General features: G+C 45.6%; 2 protein-coding genes across 3 annotated transcripts in view; one reads left to right on the top strand and one right to left on the bottom strand.

Moving 5' to 3' along the window:
• Window positions 1–10,229: 10,229 nt before the first annotated feature.
• LOC125940869 (uncharacterized protein K02A2.6-like) lies at window positions 10,230–13,490 on the top strand. The gene is made up of 2 exons (XM_049657520.1): window positions 10,230–10,889; window positions 13,239–13,490. Exons 1-2 carry the CDS (start codon window positions 10,230–10,232, stop codon window positions 13,488–13,490), a joined length of 912 nt encoding a protein of 303 aa, XP_049513477.1.
• A 1,880-nt stretch (window positions 13,491–15,370) lies between these two features.
• Window positions 15,371–20,794, bottom strand: part of LOC119436624 (U4/U6 small nuclear ribonucleoprotein Prp4-like) — a 97,793-nt gene continuing 92,369 nt past the window's right edge. For both annotated transcript variants that reach the window (XM_049659263.1, XM_037703544.2), the window contains exons 14-15: window positions 18,439–18,488; window positions 15,371–15,536 (exon numbers count right to left, since the gene is read on the bottom strand). In XM_049659263.1, coding sequence (XP_049515220.1) covers window positions 15,393–15,536; window positions 18,439–18,488 — 194 coding nt within the window. In that variant the 3' untranslated portion in view covers window positions 15,371–15,392. The remainder of the gene's footprint in view (window positions 15,537–18,438; window positions 18,489–20,794) is intronic.

Here is a 20,794-nt window from a genome sequence, read left to right as displayed (position 1 = left end):
TTCGTTCCAAGTGGATCCGCCTTGCGAAATCTACGGCTACAATTTGTAAATTGCAATATGGGCTATCAGGTAATTACTTAAAAACTTAATTGGCGATTTTTTGTAAATTATTCGATTATGCATTTCGATTTCTTCTGGAAGTAATGTCCGCCTCTTCGAGTAGACCAGCTCATGAACTAGAATTGTGCTATCTTCCACAGGCAACCTTTAAGAATTTTTGAAAGTGTTCGCTGAAACACCCTGTGTATATATATATATATATATATATATATATATATATATATATGACGTGGTCAGCTAGACTACCTGTGAGGCACTCATCTGGGCACCTTGACCACGTCACGCTTCCCACTTGAAGCGCACCATGGAGTAACGCAGCGCACAAATTGCCAGGGCTGCCACATCGCCAGATCCGAAAAGTGAAAAGTAGTGAAAACCAAAACATCATAAAGTAGCCAGCTGACTGCAGGTGTCAAAGAAAGTAGCCAAAAAGAAGGTGTCGCCATGAGCGATCACGTAAGAAAAAAGAAAGCAAGAAAAGCATTGCAATTCTGGAGCCAAGTGTGAAACTGCTCCATTTGGAGCGGTGTCGTTCAGAATTCTTTCGATTCGTTAAAAAAATGTCTAAAACACACGACATGCTCTCTTTGGCTGGAAAGTTCAGCCTACAAAAATCATTTAGGAGAAATGCCTTCAGGTTACAGTTCGTGGAACGTCTTGTTTTGTTGATCTGTAAACTACAAGGCGAAAACATCAGTTTTATAACACGACAAACACTATAACCTACCGCTCCCCGTGCTCCACATCAAAATTGAGGAAAGAAAGAGGAATACTAAGGGGTAGTAAACATATAGAATTTCGGAATTAACAAAGTGTAGCAATTGCAATACTTATGCAATAGTTCAACTATACAGTTTTTTTTTTAGCTGCACAAAATTTTAAAAAATTATCTTCTAACACCCTTGGTCTAAATTACTCGATGAGGCGACCATTACTTCTATGAGGAATCGTAATGCCTAATTAAACAATTAAAACAATTGTGCTAATTAACATTTCGATTAATTACTTTACGGCACATATTTCAATCTACGAATTCCAGCTAATGAGTATGCAAGGTATATCGACTTGGAACGAATTCTGAGGATGGCACCGGTTTCGAGATATGCGCCATCAAACTTGCGGTAAAAATGCACTGTTGTTCCACTTTTGCGAGCAGCGTCATGAATGCATGTCAAGAGCGTCACTGGCTTTGTGCCGCTCTTCAACTTGGGTCACCGAGTATGTGCCACTATACAACTTAAAAAAAAAACAGCAGTTGGCAACAAAGGCACACGGACCGCGCAGGGATGTGTTACTCCGCCAGCCAATCACAGAAGCAAACATATCGTCGTCATGCGACCTTTTTAAAATCGTGTCGTACTTGATACGACTGTACTTGTCGTACGTGTACGTTCCGCTACAATATACGAGTGAAAACGTATAAAAGTTACGCGCTCATAATTTTATTTTTGTGGTTACCGCCATATGTAGATAACAGGGAAAGGTTAAAGTACGAACTATTTGAAACCTCGCGGAGGAACAGTGACTGACGGTTATGAAGGCGTGGGCGGGGCTTCACTGCAGACTTAAGTTGTAAGCAAGGAAACAATTTTCAGCGTTCGCCATGGAGCGGCGCGCCATGCATTTCGCCCAGGCATAGGGCGCCTCGATGCCAGTACTGTCTTAATTATCAAAGTGTCAATTAGAAAGTTGTAGAGCAACATGAAAAACTCCCGATACAGCTTTCTGTTGCTCAATACGTACTACATAAAAGTGTTTTTTCGAGCATGAAAGAAGCCCGCGAATACACGCAAAGTGCCTCGAGAGGCCAGTCGTGCGGCAATTCTGCGTGTATTCGCGGTGTATTCGACCGATCTGGGCGCATGTGCACGCTCGTGCGTGTACTCGCGCTTCGACTCTTCATGCATTCACACAAAGCTTCGCTCTATACAGATTCCAACTCGTTGGACCGGCAGCAGTTTTTTTGTATACCTTTTTTAATTCTTTTATAATTCCGGCGGTACGCGTCCCTTACCTTGCGTACGCAAAATTGCGTACGCAATGCTCGGTACTATTGGGATGTCCTGGTCATTAGCTTTGAGCATGATTTGAGGGGGTGTGGTGACAGTTTTCCTGCCTCTGCACGTGGGTCTATGGAGAAGTAACTCTGACTTTTGCGGGGAGTAGGAGAGTCCTTTAGGTGTTACGTATTCTGTGACAACTTCGATCGCGCTTTGCAAAGTTTCTTGGATTTCTCCGTCACTCCCTCCAGTTACCCAGAGTGTCACATTGTCTGCATATAAGCTATGCTGTAGTTAAGGGATTTTAGCTAGCTTGCTTGGCAATCGTAGCATGGCCATATTGAAGAGGTAGGGAGACAGGACCGAGCCCTGGGGTGTCCCTCAATTCCCAAGCGAAATGCTCTCCGAGGTTACCCCACCAACGGTGATTGTGACTGTCCTGTCTGTAAGAAAGTCTTTTATATAATTGTATGCTCTGGAGCCAACACCTAGTTTGTTTAACTGGGTTAGGATGGCTTTGTGATGAACATTGTCGAAGGCTTTGGTTAGATCAAGGCCAAGAATGGCCCGGGTATCAAGTTCTGAGCTGTGATCACCGTCTATTATTTGGTGCTTAATTTGAAGCATAATGTCCTGCGTGGAAAGCCTGGGCCTGAATCCAATCATCATGTGAGGGTACAGGTCGTGCACTTCCATGTGTTTGTTTAGGCGAGTAAGGATGATGTGTTCAAGAAGTTTTCCTAGGCAGGAGGTGAGCGAGATGGGTCTTAGGTTCTGTAGCTTCAACCTCTTGCCCGGCTTTGGTATCATGACAATTTTAGCTTCCTTCCACTGTTGAGGGATGTGGCCAGTATCCCAACACTTATTGAGATACTTAGTGTTTCTATGGAGTCATCGTCCAGGTTCCATATAGTTTTGTTTGTTATGCCGTCCGGACGGAGCGGAGTGCGTTCGTGGACCGTGTATGACCTCGCGGACTTCAGCTTCCGTGATCGGTTCGTCGATTATTGGGTTTGGATCTCCCATGTATGCGGGTAAGGACATTTTGGAATGGTTTCCGATGTATAGATTCATGAGTTCGTTAATTAGGTCTGTGTCTAATCCTGGGTAATTATGGAGTATTTTGCCGAGATTATGCCCCTGCATAGTTTTACTGCTCTCGGGGATCGAGTCGACATGTAAGTATGCACCATGTTTTGGCCATGCCTATTTGCGCTTCCATTCCATCACATGCACTGTGCCAGTTTTGGCGGGTTAGCTGGTGAGCATAGTCTTCAATTTGTTTAAGATTGATATGCGTTTGCGTAGGGAGCTATTCAATTTGTGTTGCTTTAGTCGTCTTTCCAAGCTAGCTTTTGCTTCCCACATGTGGAGGACCTTGGCATCTGCCGCCTGGATATTAGCTTCTTCTGGTATGGTTATGGTCGCCTGCTTAACATTTTGTTGTAAGCTGTCGACCCATGCCTTAAAGGGATACGAACACAAAATCTGAAAATTTAACGAAAATGCTGCAAATGAATCCTCAGTGTGTGATTACACCAAAAAGTAGTCACTTAGCTCATTTTTGAGCCGATGGCTTTATTTTTGGCATTTTTGTGAGCGCGCGCCTCGCCGCCCGACCCGCGGGAGTTGGAAGGGATGACGTCACGACAACCTCGTCGGATAGCCAGCCGGCCGGCCGCAGTCATTCGAAGCGCGTCGACACCGCCATAGCGAGCATGGATTCGAGTTCTGGTACCTCTACCAGCGATGAGTACACGTCTGAAGACGAGGACCATTCCAACTTTGCAATAAATATTACCGCTTACGGTTACGAGCCTTCCGCATCAAGTGACGAAGAGCAGGCGGCCGTGGAAGTGCCGGTCAGGTTTTCGCGAACCGTAGCGTGAAGATTTCACTCTGCACCAGACACTTGTGCAAGAATTATTTGTCATTTCCTCTGTAAACTTGCTCTTTCAAGAGCGCACGCAGGCGAGGCAGCTGCGGGGTACTTCAGCACTGCGTGGATGACTGCATAGTAGTTTATGCCATCGGCGTGAGCAACTGTTGTGAGGTATCAGTACCTCCAAGCCTCTCACGTCCACTTCGCCAGCCGCCCGACAGATGGGAGCATCTGTCTGGCGTTCTGCCCATTTATTCTATGCTGTGGAGAAGCAGAGCTGTGTGTGTGTCTGCCCCGCTGCCATGTAGGACTGATCTCGTGAGTCGCGCTCGCTAGCCTTGTATTGTTTTACTATGCTTTGCCAACATTTTAAAAGGCATTACTGCCTCTGTGCCCAGCCTCGGGCATCTCGCCCCAGCCTCACCCTCACACTGCTCAAGAAGGCTGCAAGTGAATGAAAACAATACCGACATCTTTTCGCCTCCTCTTTTCAAACGTGCCACTGATCTTGCGTTTTCGTGAGAAGACCAATGGCACAGCATCAGGCTTTAGGCATTGCCTTTTGAGCGGCATGCTGAGGCTTTTCAGCACAGCCGGGCTGGTCGCATAATCATTGTCGACAAAGTGGTCCGTGTAAATGAAGTAATTTTTTAGAGGTCTCCAGGCTGGGCGTGATGGCTGACAGGCAGGTATCCAAGGTTTACGCACCTTCTCGTCTCTGGGAAACGTGTGCGACGGCGTGTCACGACCGGCGATGCTGTTATTTTGGCTTTAATGTGACGAGTATCTTTGAGTGAAGCCAGACACTACTTACCCCTATTGAGCAAAATGTGCCACAAGGCAATCTACATTGTTAAAATAAGAAAGTCTAACAGCAATTCCTGGGCATTTCCTTCCGCCGCGACGAACGCATCAATACCGAGCGATCGACGACCGTGGGAAGGCGCATGTAAGACGCACCACCTGCGTGGAGCGAAGACAGGGATGTTTCAGATGGACTACGTGCGAAGATCGCTGAAAGGGCTTAAACAAACGCTGCAAGGGACCGACACCCCCGGAAACACTGCGACGGCTCTGGCCGACCTTGGCTGCGCGCGCGGGTGGGTGTTACGACGTCAAATTTCAGCTTCTGCCGGTGGCCGCTTGGAGGCCAGGTGCAACAGAATATTGCAAAAAAAAAAAAGATGCTTCTCGTTCTTTTTTTCAAAGCAGCTTGTTGTATTCATCATATTCAACAGTTTGTTTGTTCCGACGGAAAAAACCACCCGCCAACTTTTGTGTCCGTATCCATTTTTCTCAGGTTCGTTTTTGGTTGGTTGTCATTGCTTAAAATGGTCCCAGTCCGTGATGTGGATTCATTTGCCGATAGGTTTGGCGGGTCCTGTTTGGATTGTGGTGGCCACTATGAAGTGGTCACTTCCCAAGTTTTCTTGCATGTTGAACCGTGTCTCAGTTTCAGATCCAGCGAAAGCTTCAACACTTAGCACCAATGGCGCAAGAAAGCGGCCCGAGTGTTATGCGACGCTTCTAGGTTTCGCTCAGCGAAAGTTCAACACGTATACGTAGCACCCATCGCGCAAGAAAGCGGCCCGAGTGTTATGCGGCGCGTATCGGTTTCGCGTCATACCGTCGGAGAACTGGGCCCGGACAAAGCGCGCGGGTTATGGAGCAAAATTACAGTACTACCGGGAGCTACCGGTACTACCGCCTCGAAAACGGCGTCAATGCGGTCGCTATATTTGACGGTGTTTTTCCCCGTCAGATTTGGCAGGCAGTCTGGCAATACTGGCCCCAAAGTCTGGCAACAGACTTCTACAACACCAGTCAGAACTTTGCCGGACGCATAGCCTGATAATTTGGCCTGACCCCCCGTCTCTTGGAGGGCAATTATGTCTGGAGCTTCGAAATCCTTAGTTTGTAGGAACTGCTGGAGATTCCCTCGCTTGCGGCGGAATCCCCAGCAGTTCCAATGCCATATGACGTACATAGTGCTTTTACCGCTATTCCAGGCCATCGTTGGTCGAGTGGTTGTAAGGCTTAGTTACTTTAATGGGCCCTATGCTGGGCCTCTCAACATTTTTTTCTTTTTTTATGAGCAACGTATATTATGCCGGGTCCTATTGTTACTCATCAATTTTTTCGATTAAGCAACCGGCGATTTTTTAGCAACATGTTACAAAAGTTGGCGACATTTTAGCGAATTGGAAGTTAGGAAAGTTGCTTTAATGGCATTTTAGGATGCATGTTATTATTCAAAAACTACAATTACACGGTCGAAAATGGCAGTACAGTGCATGGGCTCGGTGACCACGATGAAACAATGGTATTCTTCACATATGTGGTGCTCACACCGTGCTTTCGTTTCATTCACAGAGCGGTGACCTTCACATACTCCACACTGTGCTAACAAAATACTTTTTTTTTTAGGGGGGGGGGGGCGGTTAAAATAGCGATTTTAATGGGTTTTAATGCTGCATGTTCTGCACTTTCACTAAATATATTCAATTGGTAAACATTGGAAGCATAAATGTACCAAAACTAATGGCAATAAATTGTATATTGAGATTTAGGATGCAGCAGGTGCATAAACAGACAGACCAACTCTAGAAAAGCTTAAATTTCGGAGTGGCTGGGCTCATTCATGTGAATCTGAACACGCTGCTCTCGTTTCTCACGGCTTTTGGACAAATCAATACTGCATGAAGCTTCCAGGTGGATCAAGGGGCAGAAAAATAGCATTTGACCTACCAATGCCAGCCGGGCTGGAGCACGTGTGGCATCTGAAACAGTAGACATGCGTTCCAGACCTGCCGCTGACCAACATGAAAATAACGCAGTGGCCATTGCCATGTTAACAACATACAGCCAAGCCCATGTCAAAGAATATTGTTCTCCTTTCACGAATGCCGAGAACTAAATTTGCAGGGATGTAGTAGTCCAAGTGCCTTAATTTTCGTGCTAAGAAAATCAGCTTATCCCCGTTTTTTATTATAGCGAAATAGCTCAGACAACGGGACGAGTAAAAATGGACAGGACAGTGTGCTGTCCTGTCTGCGCATATTTTGGCTTGTAAACCCTCGCATCATATGGAAGTTTCTAAAGCAGTTTGTTTTGAGCATTAACACAGACACGTGTGGGCCTTTTATGATCGCTTTATTATACTGAATCATTAGCAACCTGCTCAGCATTATGCTGTTTTATGGCCATGGAGTTTGCATAGAGTGTTTGCCCTCATCAGAAACTGTGACTGTAGAGCTATAGAAACTCCAACGAGGGTTGGTGACATACTGGCAGATTGTTGCCATAAGGCTACGCATGGTATAGAAATCCAGCTTTCTCTCACATAGGTGTCTAGGTCTGATTTAGAAGGCTACAGCAGGTATGTTTCAAAATCACATCACGTGACTAGGAGAGTAAGTGTAATTTAAAATCAAGGGTTGGAAGTGACTCCTAACGAATTATTGTTTTGCAGATTCTCTTCATCACTGCGTGCCATGTGATGTGCAAGAGAGACTCACAAGGAAAAAAAACAGCACCTGGTTGCAACGATGCTATGCGTAACTTTGAACCATTTGCAAGAACTTTCCAGTGTGAGAATAATGCTCCTATGAACCCAGCCAGCAAGTGCGGCTTTTTTCGAGTGCCAAGCCGAACCCCTTTTTCAATGTTATAAACAGGATGCAGAGCACACTGCGCACACAGATACCCATGTGTGAAATTGACAAAATGGAGCCCAGAAATATGACTGCTGCTATAGCACTGCAACTGCACTGCAAAGACTATTCATCAAAAACACTTGATGTTCAGTAAGGTCAGTAATCTATAAAATCAGCTATATTTTTTTTGTTTCTTGAATCTTGCAAATTGAATATTCAAATGATGTATGTCAGACACACTTTGCAACTTGCTATGTGAATGTGCAATTTGAACAAGGGAAAATATACCTGTGGCTACATGGACTTTGTAGCCATGACACACTTCATAGGTAAGAAGTCATGAAAAGTGCCATCCCTGGTAAAACTGCAGTGGCTTATATGCTTCACATTGTGTACTATTGTCAAACAACTGCTCGGTCTTACCACCTTGAATGCACTTCTAATTAAGTGCTGAATACTTGATGCTTTGCAAATTACCTCTGTATGTGAAGTGGCTGAAATAAAGTTGCACGCATACAGTGAAATAATCAATCTGCAATAGATATATGTTCTACTATAATGCATAGCAACACAGAAAAAAAATGCATTTTGGGCTCCCTTGTAGGCGATTCGGAAAAGGATGAACAGGATACATATTGGACATATATATGAAGAATTTATGAAAACATAACACAATGAAGTAAGGGACATTCACAGTATTGAGGCGATAGGTGAGGTCTAGTTAGAGAACGCAGTTGGCACTACTGTCGCCAATTTCCTGGATCTGCTGCAGGTCTACCTAAGATCCACCATTGTTTTACACAATGAAGAGTTCTATATGCAAAAAACGGGATATGCATAGGCTCTCACATTGCACCCATAATGAGTGATTTATTGTTTTCGCACTATGATAGTATCCTCCAGGATCACCTCAGCACAGCAGGTCCTGTGAAAGTGTTAAGTTGACAATTTTTGGGTAAGCCTTTCTGTCCACCCAAATGAAGCCACATCTATGTTCGACCAAGTTTTTGAAAAGTTCAAAAGCATTTTTTGAGGGTTGACGTTTACAAGGAAATTTCCTGAAAAAGCCTGTAGTGCCTTTGTAAATGAAAGCCAGCGCCACCTAGGTGCACTGCCGGAGAAGGAAGAGGAGGGCTGGACCCGGAAAGGGGACTGAAGAAGAATGGTGGTATGGCATGTGCGTACTCTTTGTGCAAATAAAATAGGTTAGTCCATTTAGCATTGGCGTCAGATAGGCTTTTAAGGAGATGCCCTGACCGGGTTCCGATGCTACAAAACCTGGTGACGAGGATGTGCCCTGGTTGAGAAGACAACATAGGCAAGAAGCGCAAAGCCGAGAAGAAGCCACTGAGGTGCACAACGCGTGACACACAAACTACCTACGTGTTGCACGCAGTGCCATGCACAGGAGATACAAGTCCATTCACCGTGCCACGTTCCAAGTAAGCATGGAAACGCTCCTGCCCGCCTTTCTGCCTTTTGATCCACACTCAGGTCCAACATCGCTCGCACAGAGATGGCTAAGATGGCAAGCATGCTTAGATAACTTCCTGCTAGCCAAGAATGTCACAAAGACCGCAAGCAAGCGCCCCATTCTTCTCCACTACGCCAGAGAAGCTGTGTGCGACACAATTCTGACTCTGTCGGACATGGGAGAGAATTATGAAACCACTGTGGCATGCCTGAAGGACCATTACGCACTCAAAAAGAATGCCGTGTATGAGCGCCATGTTTTTCGACAAGGAAGACAGAACCCAGAAGAATCACTCGACCAGTTCCAAGTACGACTGAGAAAACTTGCGGCAACTTGCGAGTTCGCAGAAGTCGACAAAGAACTTGTTTCACAGATAATCGAAGGCACGACGTCCTCCCAGTTGCGGCGCAGCACACTGCGAGAATTGGACATCACACTAACGCAACTGCTGGCAATCGGCCATAGCCTTCAAGTTGCCGAACGCCAAGCAGCCACCACAGAATGTCCCGTGCCCAACGGTGCAGAAGCTCATTGTCAAGAAACAGAATTCTAGTAGAGGTGCTAGCCAGAAGTACTGGAAAGAGCAAGAAGAAAGTAGAAAGATGTTCATGCTATAGAGGTACATGGGCTCACAAGGGGGGCAAGATGAGATGCCCAGCCTGGGGAGCTATCTGCCACAGGTGCCAGAAGAAGAATCATTTTGCCAAACTATGCAAGAGCACACTCACAGAAACTTTTCTTGGACTCAGATACTGGACTCAGACGCAGGCGTTAATGTGATGGGAGAAGAGACTTGGTGAAACCAACTCTAGACCAGACTGGAAAAGACCACTACGCGGCTCGTCCGTATGGTGTCACACAAGAAATCCCTGTGATGGGAATGTTCAGCGCAACATTTCCTGCCAAGGAAACGAGTGTACAGGCAACGGTGTATGTAGTAAAGGGCGACAAGCATCGCTTCCGATTATAAAACAGCAACAGCGTTGGGGCTAATCAAGATAGTCCACACAGTCACAGAAGAAACTTCAGTGGATATAAAGAAAGAATTTACGAAGTTGTTTGGGAAACTCAGATGGCTGAAGAGCTTTTAGGTGAAGTTGGCCATCTCCAGTGACGTGAAACCGGTGGCCCAATAACATTGCAGAATCCCCTTTCAGATGCGAGATGCAGTGGAGGCTGAGCTGAGACGCCTGGAAGACCAGGACATCATAGAACGGGTAACTGGCCCTGCCCTATGGGTGTCACCCGTTGTAATTGTGCCCAAGCGAAATGACAAGGATGTGAGAATATGCGTAGACATGCGAGAAGCGAACAGAACCATTGTTCGAGAGCAGCACTTAATGCCTACTGTTGAAGATGTGATCAGCACCCTAAATGGCGCAGCACTGTTCTCCAAGTTGGATCTCAAGGAGGGGTACCACCAGCTAAAGCTGGAAGAACATTCAAGAATGATAACCACTTTTTCCACCCACTGTGGACTAAGAAAGTACAAGAGGCTTCTGTTTGGAGTCAATGCTGCTGCGGAGATATTTCAGGATGCCATAAGACAAGTGCTGCCTAACGAAGATAGCATCATCAACATCAGTGATGACATCCTTGTCTCAGGCCGCACAACTGAAGAGCATGATCGGCAACTGCGGCTGGTGCTCAGGCACTCAGAAGAGGTTAGGCTCACTTTGAATGAGAAAAAGTGTGTGGTGGCATCGAGGAGTCTGAAATTCTACGGTCACGTGTTCTCTGCCAGCAGAGTCAATGTTGACCCTGAGAAAGTAGAAGAAGTGGCAAAGATGACGCCACCAAGAAATCCAACTGAAGTCGTAAGCCTATTTAGGATGGCAAACTACTGCAGCCGTTTCATCCCTCACCTGGCCCAAATAGCTGAACCACTAAGAAGCCTCACACACACTGATGCAGAGTTCTGTTGGATGAAAACAGGAGCTGTGAAGACCTCGTGCCCTAGCATATTTTGATGCAAACAAGGAAACGTATGTCATCACAGATGCTGAACCTGAGGGAATAGCAGGAGTATTGGTACAAGAAATGCCAAAGGAATGGGCATGCAACACCTTAGCATATTACAGTGATGGGAATGGCCAGAAGCATTTTGGAGCAGGTTTTGTAGCAGGAAAAATGGCAATTTGTGGCAGCTGCCCTCAGTTTTGTAGAAGTTGCAAAAAACAAGAAAAACAGGATGAAAATCGTATTGCTTTTATTACCTGGCTGCCTATTAAATGTATCATACATGCCCTTTAAAAAATGACTAGCCTTAGTATTGCAATAAAATGAAGTGCTAAATCTTGTACGAGCATGAGTTCACTGACATCATAATTAATGCAAGCTTTTATCAAAGGAGCACCAAAGTATGAAACATGATGTGAACAAAAACAAAAAACATAAATGTCAGTTGCATGAAACCTCACTATGCTTTCTTCCATCTGCAGCATCCAAGTGAGAAATACAACTTTTTTTTTTTTTTGTCTTGCTTGAGCAAGTATTGCCTGGCCACTCTCAATATCTGAGAAGCTCTTCAGCTTCATGCCCCCCTGAATCAACCATTCAGCATTTTTGAACATTCGTTCTGTCTCAGACACTTCTTTCTTAGCTTGATTTTATTGCAATAGAAATTATATGGACCCTCCAAACGCATTTCTGCCGTCGCCGTCACCATGATGTTCCGTAGAAAGTGCAAGCCCGATAACATTGTCGCTGTGCGCCACATGCTGTATGTACAAGTGAAAGCTTACGAGGGTCGGCCGACGATAGCGGCTCAATCTTGCGTGTGCAAGGGAGGGAGTGGGGAGGAAGTGCGCTGTTTTCCCTCGCACGTGAGGCATCGGGCGGAGGGGCGTTCTACTCCGGTGGCTGCTGCGTACGGTACGGCCACCCTGGCACCATATCTTGAAAGCGATCTGTGACCTGCGCTCGCGCGGGCCTCATCTTCAAAGCGATCTGAGATGTGGGCAAAGTGCAACTAGTGCCGGTAGAGTTGTGTGCGCTGTGCTTTCGACGTTTAGTTCGCGTTGAAGCAAGACGAAAGACAATGCAAAGGTCAATTCGCTCGCTGCTGTTTCCGCGCTTCTTCACTCCAGCGTTTTGACAGCAAGTTTCCGCGGTCATCGAGGGAGATGTGTTCATGTTTACCTGTGAGCGCGTTACACCGTGCTTGTTAATTTAGTAAGCGAATGTTTAGAAGTTTATACGGCTGATAAAACTAATATACTTACTTCGTATAGCTGTCTACTAATTTGCTATCGCAATCGATGCTTGGCCTTTCAGGCGAAACTTCGAATTTTTTACTCACGTTCCCATTGGTTGAGCTTTGCTCTGCTTCTGTACAAAGGCGCTTTGGTGCTCTCTGTTCAACTGCAATGCACTCTGTATATCGCTCTGCTCACAAAGGTCATGCTGCCGGTGCGAATGCAAGGCCGCAGGGCACGGCGAAAACACAGAATGGGCCGAAGCGCACGTACAACGTCGTAAACAGTCCCACTCTAGCCTAGCACAACCCACGCACTGGATTGTATTGGATTAGCTCGGTTTTTGAATGGCAGGAGATGCAAAGGCACTCTGCGCATAGGGGTAGTGGTAACTGTCGCTTGGCATCGGCGACGAGTACTCTCGGTTGTGGCCTCCCAGATTGTGCGGCGCGGTGCCAGGTAATCTCAAAAGATATGCCTTGGCGCAGCTTTGCCAGTTTCGCTCATTTGTAGCATGGATGTAGCAGCTTTTCCATCAGTGATATTACAGCAGAGCATTAACGCCAACTGAGAGGAAGTACCCTCAGATTGACAAAGAGATGCTGCTGGCCATAGTGTCAACCATTGAACACTTTCGCATGTACCTTGCTGGAGGCAAGTTCACAGTAAAGACGAATCATCTAACTCTACTGTCGATAATCAAGAACCCGAGTGCAAAGCTGTCAGCAATACTTGAACGCCTCAGCCTTAGGCTACAACACTACTCCTTTGACATCCAGCACATACCTGGAAAAGAAAACCCTGCCAACTACCTTTCCAGACACCCACCACCACGAGAGAATGCAGATATGCCCAGAGAGTCAACTGCAACAGAATAATATGTTTCTTTCGTCCTGAAATTTGCTGCGCCTAAAGCTTTGACAATGTAAGCAGTAGAAAAGGCATACAAAAGGGACATGCAAAAAGCAGCTGCTCATCACAGCCCAAAGGATGGGTGATCGGACGTCATCTGATAAACTGTGGAAAGATGACAAGCTCAAGCCCGTCATCCAGATCAGAGATGAGCTAACAGTTGCAGACAATGATGTTGTCTTGAGGGGACCAAGGCTGGTGATCCAGAGAAAGTGCGGCTACAAGCCATCAAGCTGGCTCATAGGGGACACCAGGGGATTATCAAAACCAGGGCTTCTCAAATATGTTCGTTCCAAGGAACCCTGCTAAGCTCCATGAAGCACCAACCCCCCCCCCCCCCCCCGAATTAACCGAATTAAAATGGCCTAATTAAACTAATGTCGAATTATCCAGGGTATCAACAAAACAATAAATGAATGTTTACTACGTCAACACGGTTTTATTTATTGAATGCATCAGCAAATCTTGTTTCTATTTTGCACAAAAGCAGTGAGGAAGCTGAAATTCTTGTCATCTCATGACTGATTAGAGCTAGCAGCGGCGAAGGCCTCGCAGCATCCTTCGCAGCGCGGCCACGGCGCGCATTTTCATCTGAGACACGCTTTTCACTACCGCGCGCACATGCGGTTATTTTTTCGGTAGTGAGCTGGTCGCCAACAAATTGTCCGTCCATCGCGATGTAGCCGGTGCTCTTAATCTTTGACATTTTTGCACTGAGTCAAAGCGCAACTACTGCTTGCCACAACCGCCGCTGACTAAACCGCGGCCGTTATCGACGCAATCATGGACCGCGACCTCGCGGTTCAGAAGGCAGGCGGCCGACGCACGCACCAAGTCAAAACAAAACTAGTTGCCGTAACCGCTGCGGACGAAACTGTGGTGGTTATTGACGCGATCACAGATGGCGACTACGCACTTATGGAAGCACGCGGCTAGTCGCCAACGCGGTGTTACGGGCGGCGATTAACGCAACAATAAGGGCTTTGAGGGCACAAATAAGCACAAAGCATTCCGGCGTTGCTGTCAGTCACGTATCGTGTACGATTGCCGCTGAGGACCATGGTGATGCGGACTGCGCCGCTTCATTTTTGGAAGCAAGCGCCGTTTTTGCTCTTTCGCGGCGCGCATTTGTGGTGCTCCACGCATTAATTTTTTTATTCCTCCGACGTATACGTCAGTGCGCACGCTATCGGCACCTACCCTATCTACAAACGGGAGAAATGCGAATGTTGGTAAGTTACGGCCTCCGGTATTCAAGTGTGAATGCTTAGGCGCGCTGCCCATTTTCGGAGGTTGGGTGGCTACAAGCTGCTTGCGGATTCATTGCGCAGTGCACGCACTGCCGTTACACACTGTGATGTGCTTTTTGACACTCTGGGCATCGGTAATGGAAGTTCTGTGGATCGAGCACACTCTTGTTCTCCATTTTAAACACTTGGCGAGCGCGGGACCACGAAAAATTTATCAGTTGCTCGCGGAACCCCGAGCGGGGGCCTGTGGAACCCCAGGGTTCCGTGGAACCCACTTTGAGAACCCCATGATCAAAACCAAAACCAAACAACTGATCAAAAAGAAGATATGGTTCCCAGGAATTGACAATAAAGTGGAATCAGAAATCAAGGTCTATGAAATGTGTCAGAGGACTGTTGCAAAGAAAAAGTGTTCAGCTTTGTGTATGACGCAACTCCCAGATGGCTCTTGGCAGTCACTGGCAGCAGACTTCGCTGGCCCTTTGCCTGGCAATAAATATGTGTTAGTGGTCGTGGATGAATTTCCCTGTGATTACAACACCGTCTTCATTGAACACGGAAAGTGTCACAGCAAAGCTGAGTGACATGTTCTCCTTATACACGCATTTCTTCTCTGTTTACCCCCCTGTCAACCATATCAGGACAACAAGCATACAAGCCTATGTGAAAAAATCTCTCCTTATCAAAATCTTTTATAAAGCTGCACTGTTTGTCAGCTGTTATTTAACATCTGAGTAAGGAGCTAACATGGCCCTAAAAAGTCAGGTATAATAAATCCTATGTTGTGGTTGGACATGTCACTTTGTATTTAACACAACCAGACAGGTAACTCTGTCAAATGTTTACCGAGGTATTTTTTCGTTCAGTCCAGAAACATAAACCAACCAATGTACTACACCAAAAAACATCACTCAAAGCATCCACAGATTAGAACATACATTACAAAAGTAAACTTTTACTTTTATTCTGGAGTCCAAAGCTTAAATGTGCGGTCAAAGGATGATGTCGCCAAGTATTTCCCATTAGGTGAAATGTCAGCACCCATAATTTTGCCATCATGACCGCTGAGGCTGTGTATTGGAGTCCATTCAGGATTGGACCAGATCTGAAACAGCAAAGCAATATATCAGCAGTAAAAATTGAAGCCTTCGGCATTAATCACAACAGCCACTACTTGCTTTTGCTTAGAAAATTACTACCACATGACACATAATAATTCTATAATACAAAAATTAACTGCCCCATTATTAATTTAATAATAAGAGGGTACAGCTCTGATGGCAAATAACTGCAGCATGAAGAAGTGAGCAGGTGACAATTTTTTGTATTATGTCGCAGGTAGTTTGGCAAACGGACAAAGTATTGATAAACCCATTTAAAGGGACCTTGCGATGTAAATTAAGCATGTTTTTTATTTCTAGTTTGCCTACTATATGACGACAATGCTTCAGCAGCAGTGAAAGTGCCAGGATTAAAGTTCATAACATTTTAGTTTCGCCTAAGAAATCGGTTCCCGCACCGACCTCCGCATCCCACACCAATTTTCGGCAGAAGGCCCACACCACAAGTTTATGCTGCTCATTTTGATTGGTTGAGCATGAAGATCTTACTTTACATTTTAAAGCCATACATGCGAAAAAAAAAATGCATTACTATGTTTTTTCAAAGCTGTATAGTGGTCTCAGCTTTGCACAATATAAATTAAGAACATTTTACAACTGACATATGTGTGCCTGGTCTACATGGTCTACATGAAGCATGTGCTTCACCTTGTGTCGCATTAAGCCCAGTGACGATTCAGGTTCTTCCAAAAGTGTTTCATCGTACAGGACGGCATATAGTGCCTCACTAATTTGCAGGATATTACGTTACAATTCCGTCATGAGAATAACTCATCAGAGCTTTAGCTTGCCGATAAATATATTGCAGCTGTTGGTACATAAGAGACAGGCATGCACAACAGCACTAGCAGTGCTACTTTGTTACACTAATGTCAAGTACAGCACGCCTTTAAACGGCCATCTTTACAGCCTTGTTCTACCTATCCTGCTACTGCAAAGGCGTCAGCAGCAACAATCATTCATGTATACGTATACAATGCACAGTATGTGCACTTACTGCTTCCCCTACTTCCTCTATTTTTGTCATACCACCCATGTACTGCTGGTGAAGTGCAACTTAAGTGTGTGATAACTGTTGTACACGCTTGAGTCCCAGCACTAAATGCTTCAGAACTCGACAAGTACACAAATGGAGTGAACTTCTGCCTATTCCAAACTTGTTTTAAAATATTCCATTAGAGATAAATACTTAAAATACACTGCAATATGCTGTGGCAAACAAAGTTGTTTCTAAGCAATAATTCATCGCTTACATAACTTCAGAGTTCTTATGCAAATCTTTGTGCCAGTCACATACTGGCTTCACATTAAAATCGAGCCTGGTGGAATACAATACATAAGCTGCTCACAAAGCAGTGGGAAACTGGAGCCCACGTGTTTACTGTGGTTGTAGGCAGCACTGTTCCACTTTGCGATTTAAGCTGTTACTAACACTAGATGGTGGAACCAATCTCAGTAGTACTAAGCACGCTGCACATGAAAGAAAGCAGTCTCAGTGCAGCAACATTACAACTGAATCCGCATGCCATTGCTTTTCTCTACCACTGTGGAGGCAGCATTTGCAAAGAAAATTGTTCACTGTGCATACAACAGTCATGAAATGAGACAAGGGCTGGGATAACGCAGAAATTCTATTCCAACACAATTCCTTTTCGCACATCCTCAGTGGTCTGAGCGGCAACCCGCCTAAATTATCACTGCAATCAGTCAATCGCGAGGGATGGATCATAAGGAAGGCATAGAATAAAGTGAAATTAAAATGTACACCATGCCAGCCGAGCTTTCTTTCCTAGCATTTTAGTAGAACAGGCCTAAAACAATGTACCCTAAACTCTTAGTGTACTATATAATTAACGTGTTGTATTATTGTATTCTTGTATTTGTTTTAGCCGTACATGCGCACTCCAGATGCCTTCCCTAGAGATTGTGGGAATCCTCGGGTCCCATGACCGCCACACATGCGGCAAACGTCGCGTTGGGCGCATGAGCGTCAGGCAGGGTGGGGAGAGGGGAAGCTTTCCTTTCGCAGGCAGCGCACAGGAATCGCAAGCGCTATCAGCGCCACCGGGTGTGTCACGTGAGATTCCGCTGACATCGCCCAGATCTCTATCGTCCCAGCAAGCGGCGACGGTGGAAGTCCTCGCCGCCGCTCTCGTTTTCCCGCACGTGGTTAGTCAACCGCGTTCTTGTAGCGGCAATCGTCGCGACTACCCGTATTCCCCAGTTCGTAAGTCGGAAACCCTTCTTTACCTAGTGTATTATTCTCTTCGAGGGAACCCTCAGTGATGTCAGCTATAGCTAGCTGGCCTGCTCGAAGTGTTAGTTGCCGTCGTAATAAATGCTTTCCAAGTGTACACATGGCTGTCGTCTGTTTCTTGAGCTTGTACAGGACCGCGGTTGATGGGCATGCGCCAACCGCGAGGTTCGGGGTGCCGAGGCAGAGGGCCGTTGGCATCTTCCCCATATCCCGCCAAGATATCTAAAGCGAAATGAAACCCTCGTCTGGCCAGAAGGGAGAGTGGAGATGGCACCACCTCCACGGAGGCAACCTTTGCCCTCGGTGATTGGCGAAGAGCAGGGCATCGCTCCTGTTGTGTTTACATCTTGGAGGTAGGGTGGAGTTTCGACGACAAGAGGGGAGGGACTGTGTGCGTGTGTGTGTGAGAGACAGACAGACGCTCTTTACAGACCTGACAGAGCAGACGTTATGTCTTACACTGCAATGTTTTCGTTAGTTCTCCTGTATTGTTGAACAGAATATAGGTTTTCTTTAATTTTTATCTTTAAACCGAGTTCTCTGTCATCAATCTTTCACACATGGCACAATCCAGCAGATAGATAGCCTCTGCTAACACATGAATACACAAAAGATATGCCAAGGCTTACCTTAACAGTGTTGTCGTACGATGTTGTGACAAGGTATTCCCCAGACAATTCTGAAAGAACAGGAGGACTTGAGAACCAATTTTTGAGGTGCACATAAATTTGCATGTTTCATTTGCACGTCCTGAAGGTCTAACACAATTTAACAATCTTTGATCAAACAAAATTTATTACAGTAGAACTCCGCTGATACGTTTTTCACGGGATTGTAAAAAAAAAAAAAAAAACACGCAAGACCCGAGAAATGCAAGATCAGAGAAAGAGGAAAAATTATTTTAATTCTTACATTTTAAAAAATGTCACAGTTCCACACAAAAGCTGAAGCATCAATTGTGATAGCAAATTAGTAGACAGCTATACAAAGTAAGTACAGTAGTTTTATCGGCCGTATAAACTTCGAAATATTCACTTACTAACTAAATTAACAAGCATGGTGTCAGTGCATACAGGCAAACATGAACACATCACACTCGATGAGCACGGACACTCACTGTCAAAACACTGGCATGAGGAAGCGCGGCAGCTGCAGCGGGCGATGTGACCTTCGTGCTGTCTATCGCTTAAACGCAAACTGAGTGCTGAGAACACACAGCACGCACAAAGCTCAATTCAAATGGTCACAAAGGCGAGGCTGAAATACAGTCCCAAGCCAATGAGCAGCGACATTAATTATGATCGTGCGATTGAAGCTTGACTACATCTCACGGGGCAAAACACTAGTAGAAAATTATGCATCCAATACGTCTACAATGGAAGCATTTGAACAAGTACAGACAATTTCATTAGGATAGGAAAATGTGAAGTCACAGGCTCCTTGCTTCCATCCACGAATAATTATGAATACAAAACTGTGCAGGCTTTCTGAAGTTTGCTCATGGCGATGCATGCTCAGATATGCCGAGGTTGTATTACCATATTTAACACTGCAATGTTGTCAAAACTCTCTTATACGCGCGTAGCCATAAAAAGTAATGGCTATGTATATATATATATATATATATATATATATATATAGTGTCAACCTTATAAGATTTGATCAGCAACTTAATTTCAAACTGCCTTTTCACTAAATATTACGTTTTAGCTAGTACCAAAGAAAAACTACAGGTGGCAAGCATGCTGTGTTAGTGAAAAATAAAGTGTGGTTTTTGTGAATCATTTCAAAGCAATGTTGTTTTATCTTAACAGCGAAATAAGAGATGTGTGTTACTACTTATGACACATGGATATGCTACTTCGTTCAAAATCTTAATGAACCCATTGCTTTGAATTCATGTAAAACTCTCAAGGCGTTCTTTTGTAGTGTAATGTGTGCAGTTATAGAATGAGGTCTATAAATATGGATGGGAGTATTCACGGTAGATTGTGACGCGAGATTGTGGCAAATGTTCTCACTTACTACGCTTCATTTGTATTGTTGTGTGCTCAGTATTTGCGATGTCATAGCTTTGTGATGTGAGCTGCCACAGTAGACTACTGCTGCCACAGTAGCTACGAGCCTCCGACGCACCTACACTGCCTAGACTCTGCCCCCAACACAGATCACTTTCAAGATACAGCCCGCGCGACCTGGCATGGCCGCGCAGTACACAGTTGATGCTAGAGTACAATGCGGCCCCATTACTCCGCGGTGCCTCGAACGCGACGCAAGAAGGCACGCTTCCTCCCCGCTTTTCTTTCTTGCGCGCGCGAGATTTAGCTGCGGCCGTCCCCTTGCACACTTTCACTCGCACATACAGCATGCGGCACGCGGCGACGGCGTTATTGCCCTTGGACTTTATACGAAACATATATGCACCAAAACCAATTTTAGATCCCCGGCGCGTCATACACACCATATTTAGATAGCAAATACGGATCTCAAATGCCATGCTTTTGCTGACGGAAACCGAAAATACATCATAGGTGTCGCCCCCGGCACTTTGGGCGGCGAATCCCATCGTCAACCCACCAAGCCAAGTGACCTGAAAAGTCAACATGGCCGCTCGAGCTGGCACAGGGTGGCAGTTCGCAACGCATGATGCGCGGAATGGTCCCACAGTTGCGACGCAACAGCGGGGTTACCAATGCATTGGTCCTATGGGAGCTATGCTGGGACCGACTGAAAACAATGTAACAGCCAGGAAAACGCAGCACCCGGGAATGTAACAGCGGGGTTCTACTGATATGATGAATTTCTTCATCTCTCTAGAGCAGGGCTTCACAACCTAAAATCAACGAGGGCCAAAACCAACACGTCTGGGAGCCTAACAGGCCGTACTTAATGAGGAACGTTGCATCCTTATGGAACGGAGTTCTGTTTGGTGTCATTCACTGACGTCTTCAGCAATGACAGATCCAGAGAGAATGGCGAGTCCTG

The sequence above is a fragment of the Dermacentor silvarum genome, chromosome 1, assembly GCF_013339745.2.
Source record: "Dermacentor silvarum isolate Dsil-2018 chromosome 1, BIME_Dsil_1.4, whole genome shotgun sequence".
In the NCBI taxonomy this organism is placed as follows: domain Eukaryota; kingdom Metazoa; phylum Arthropoda; class Arachnida; order Ixodida; family Ixodidae; genus Dermacentor; species Dermacentor silvarum.
This window is presented reverse-complemented; position numbering and strand designations above follow the sequence as displayed.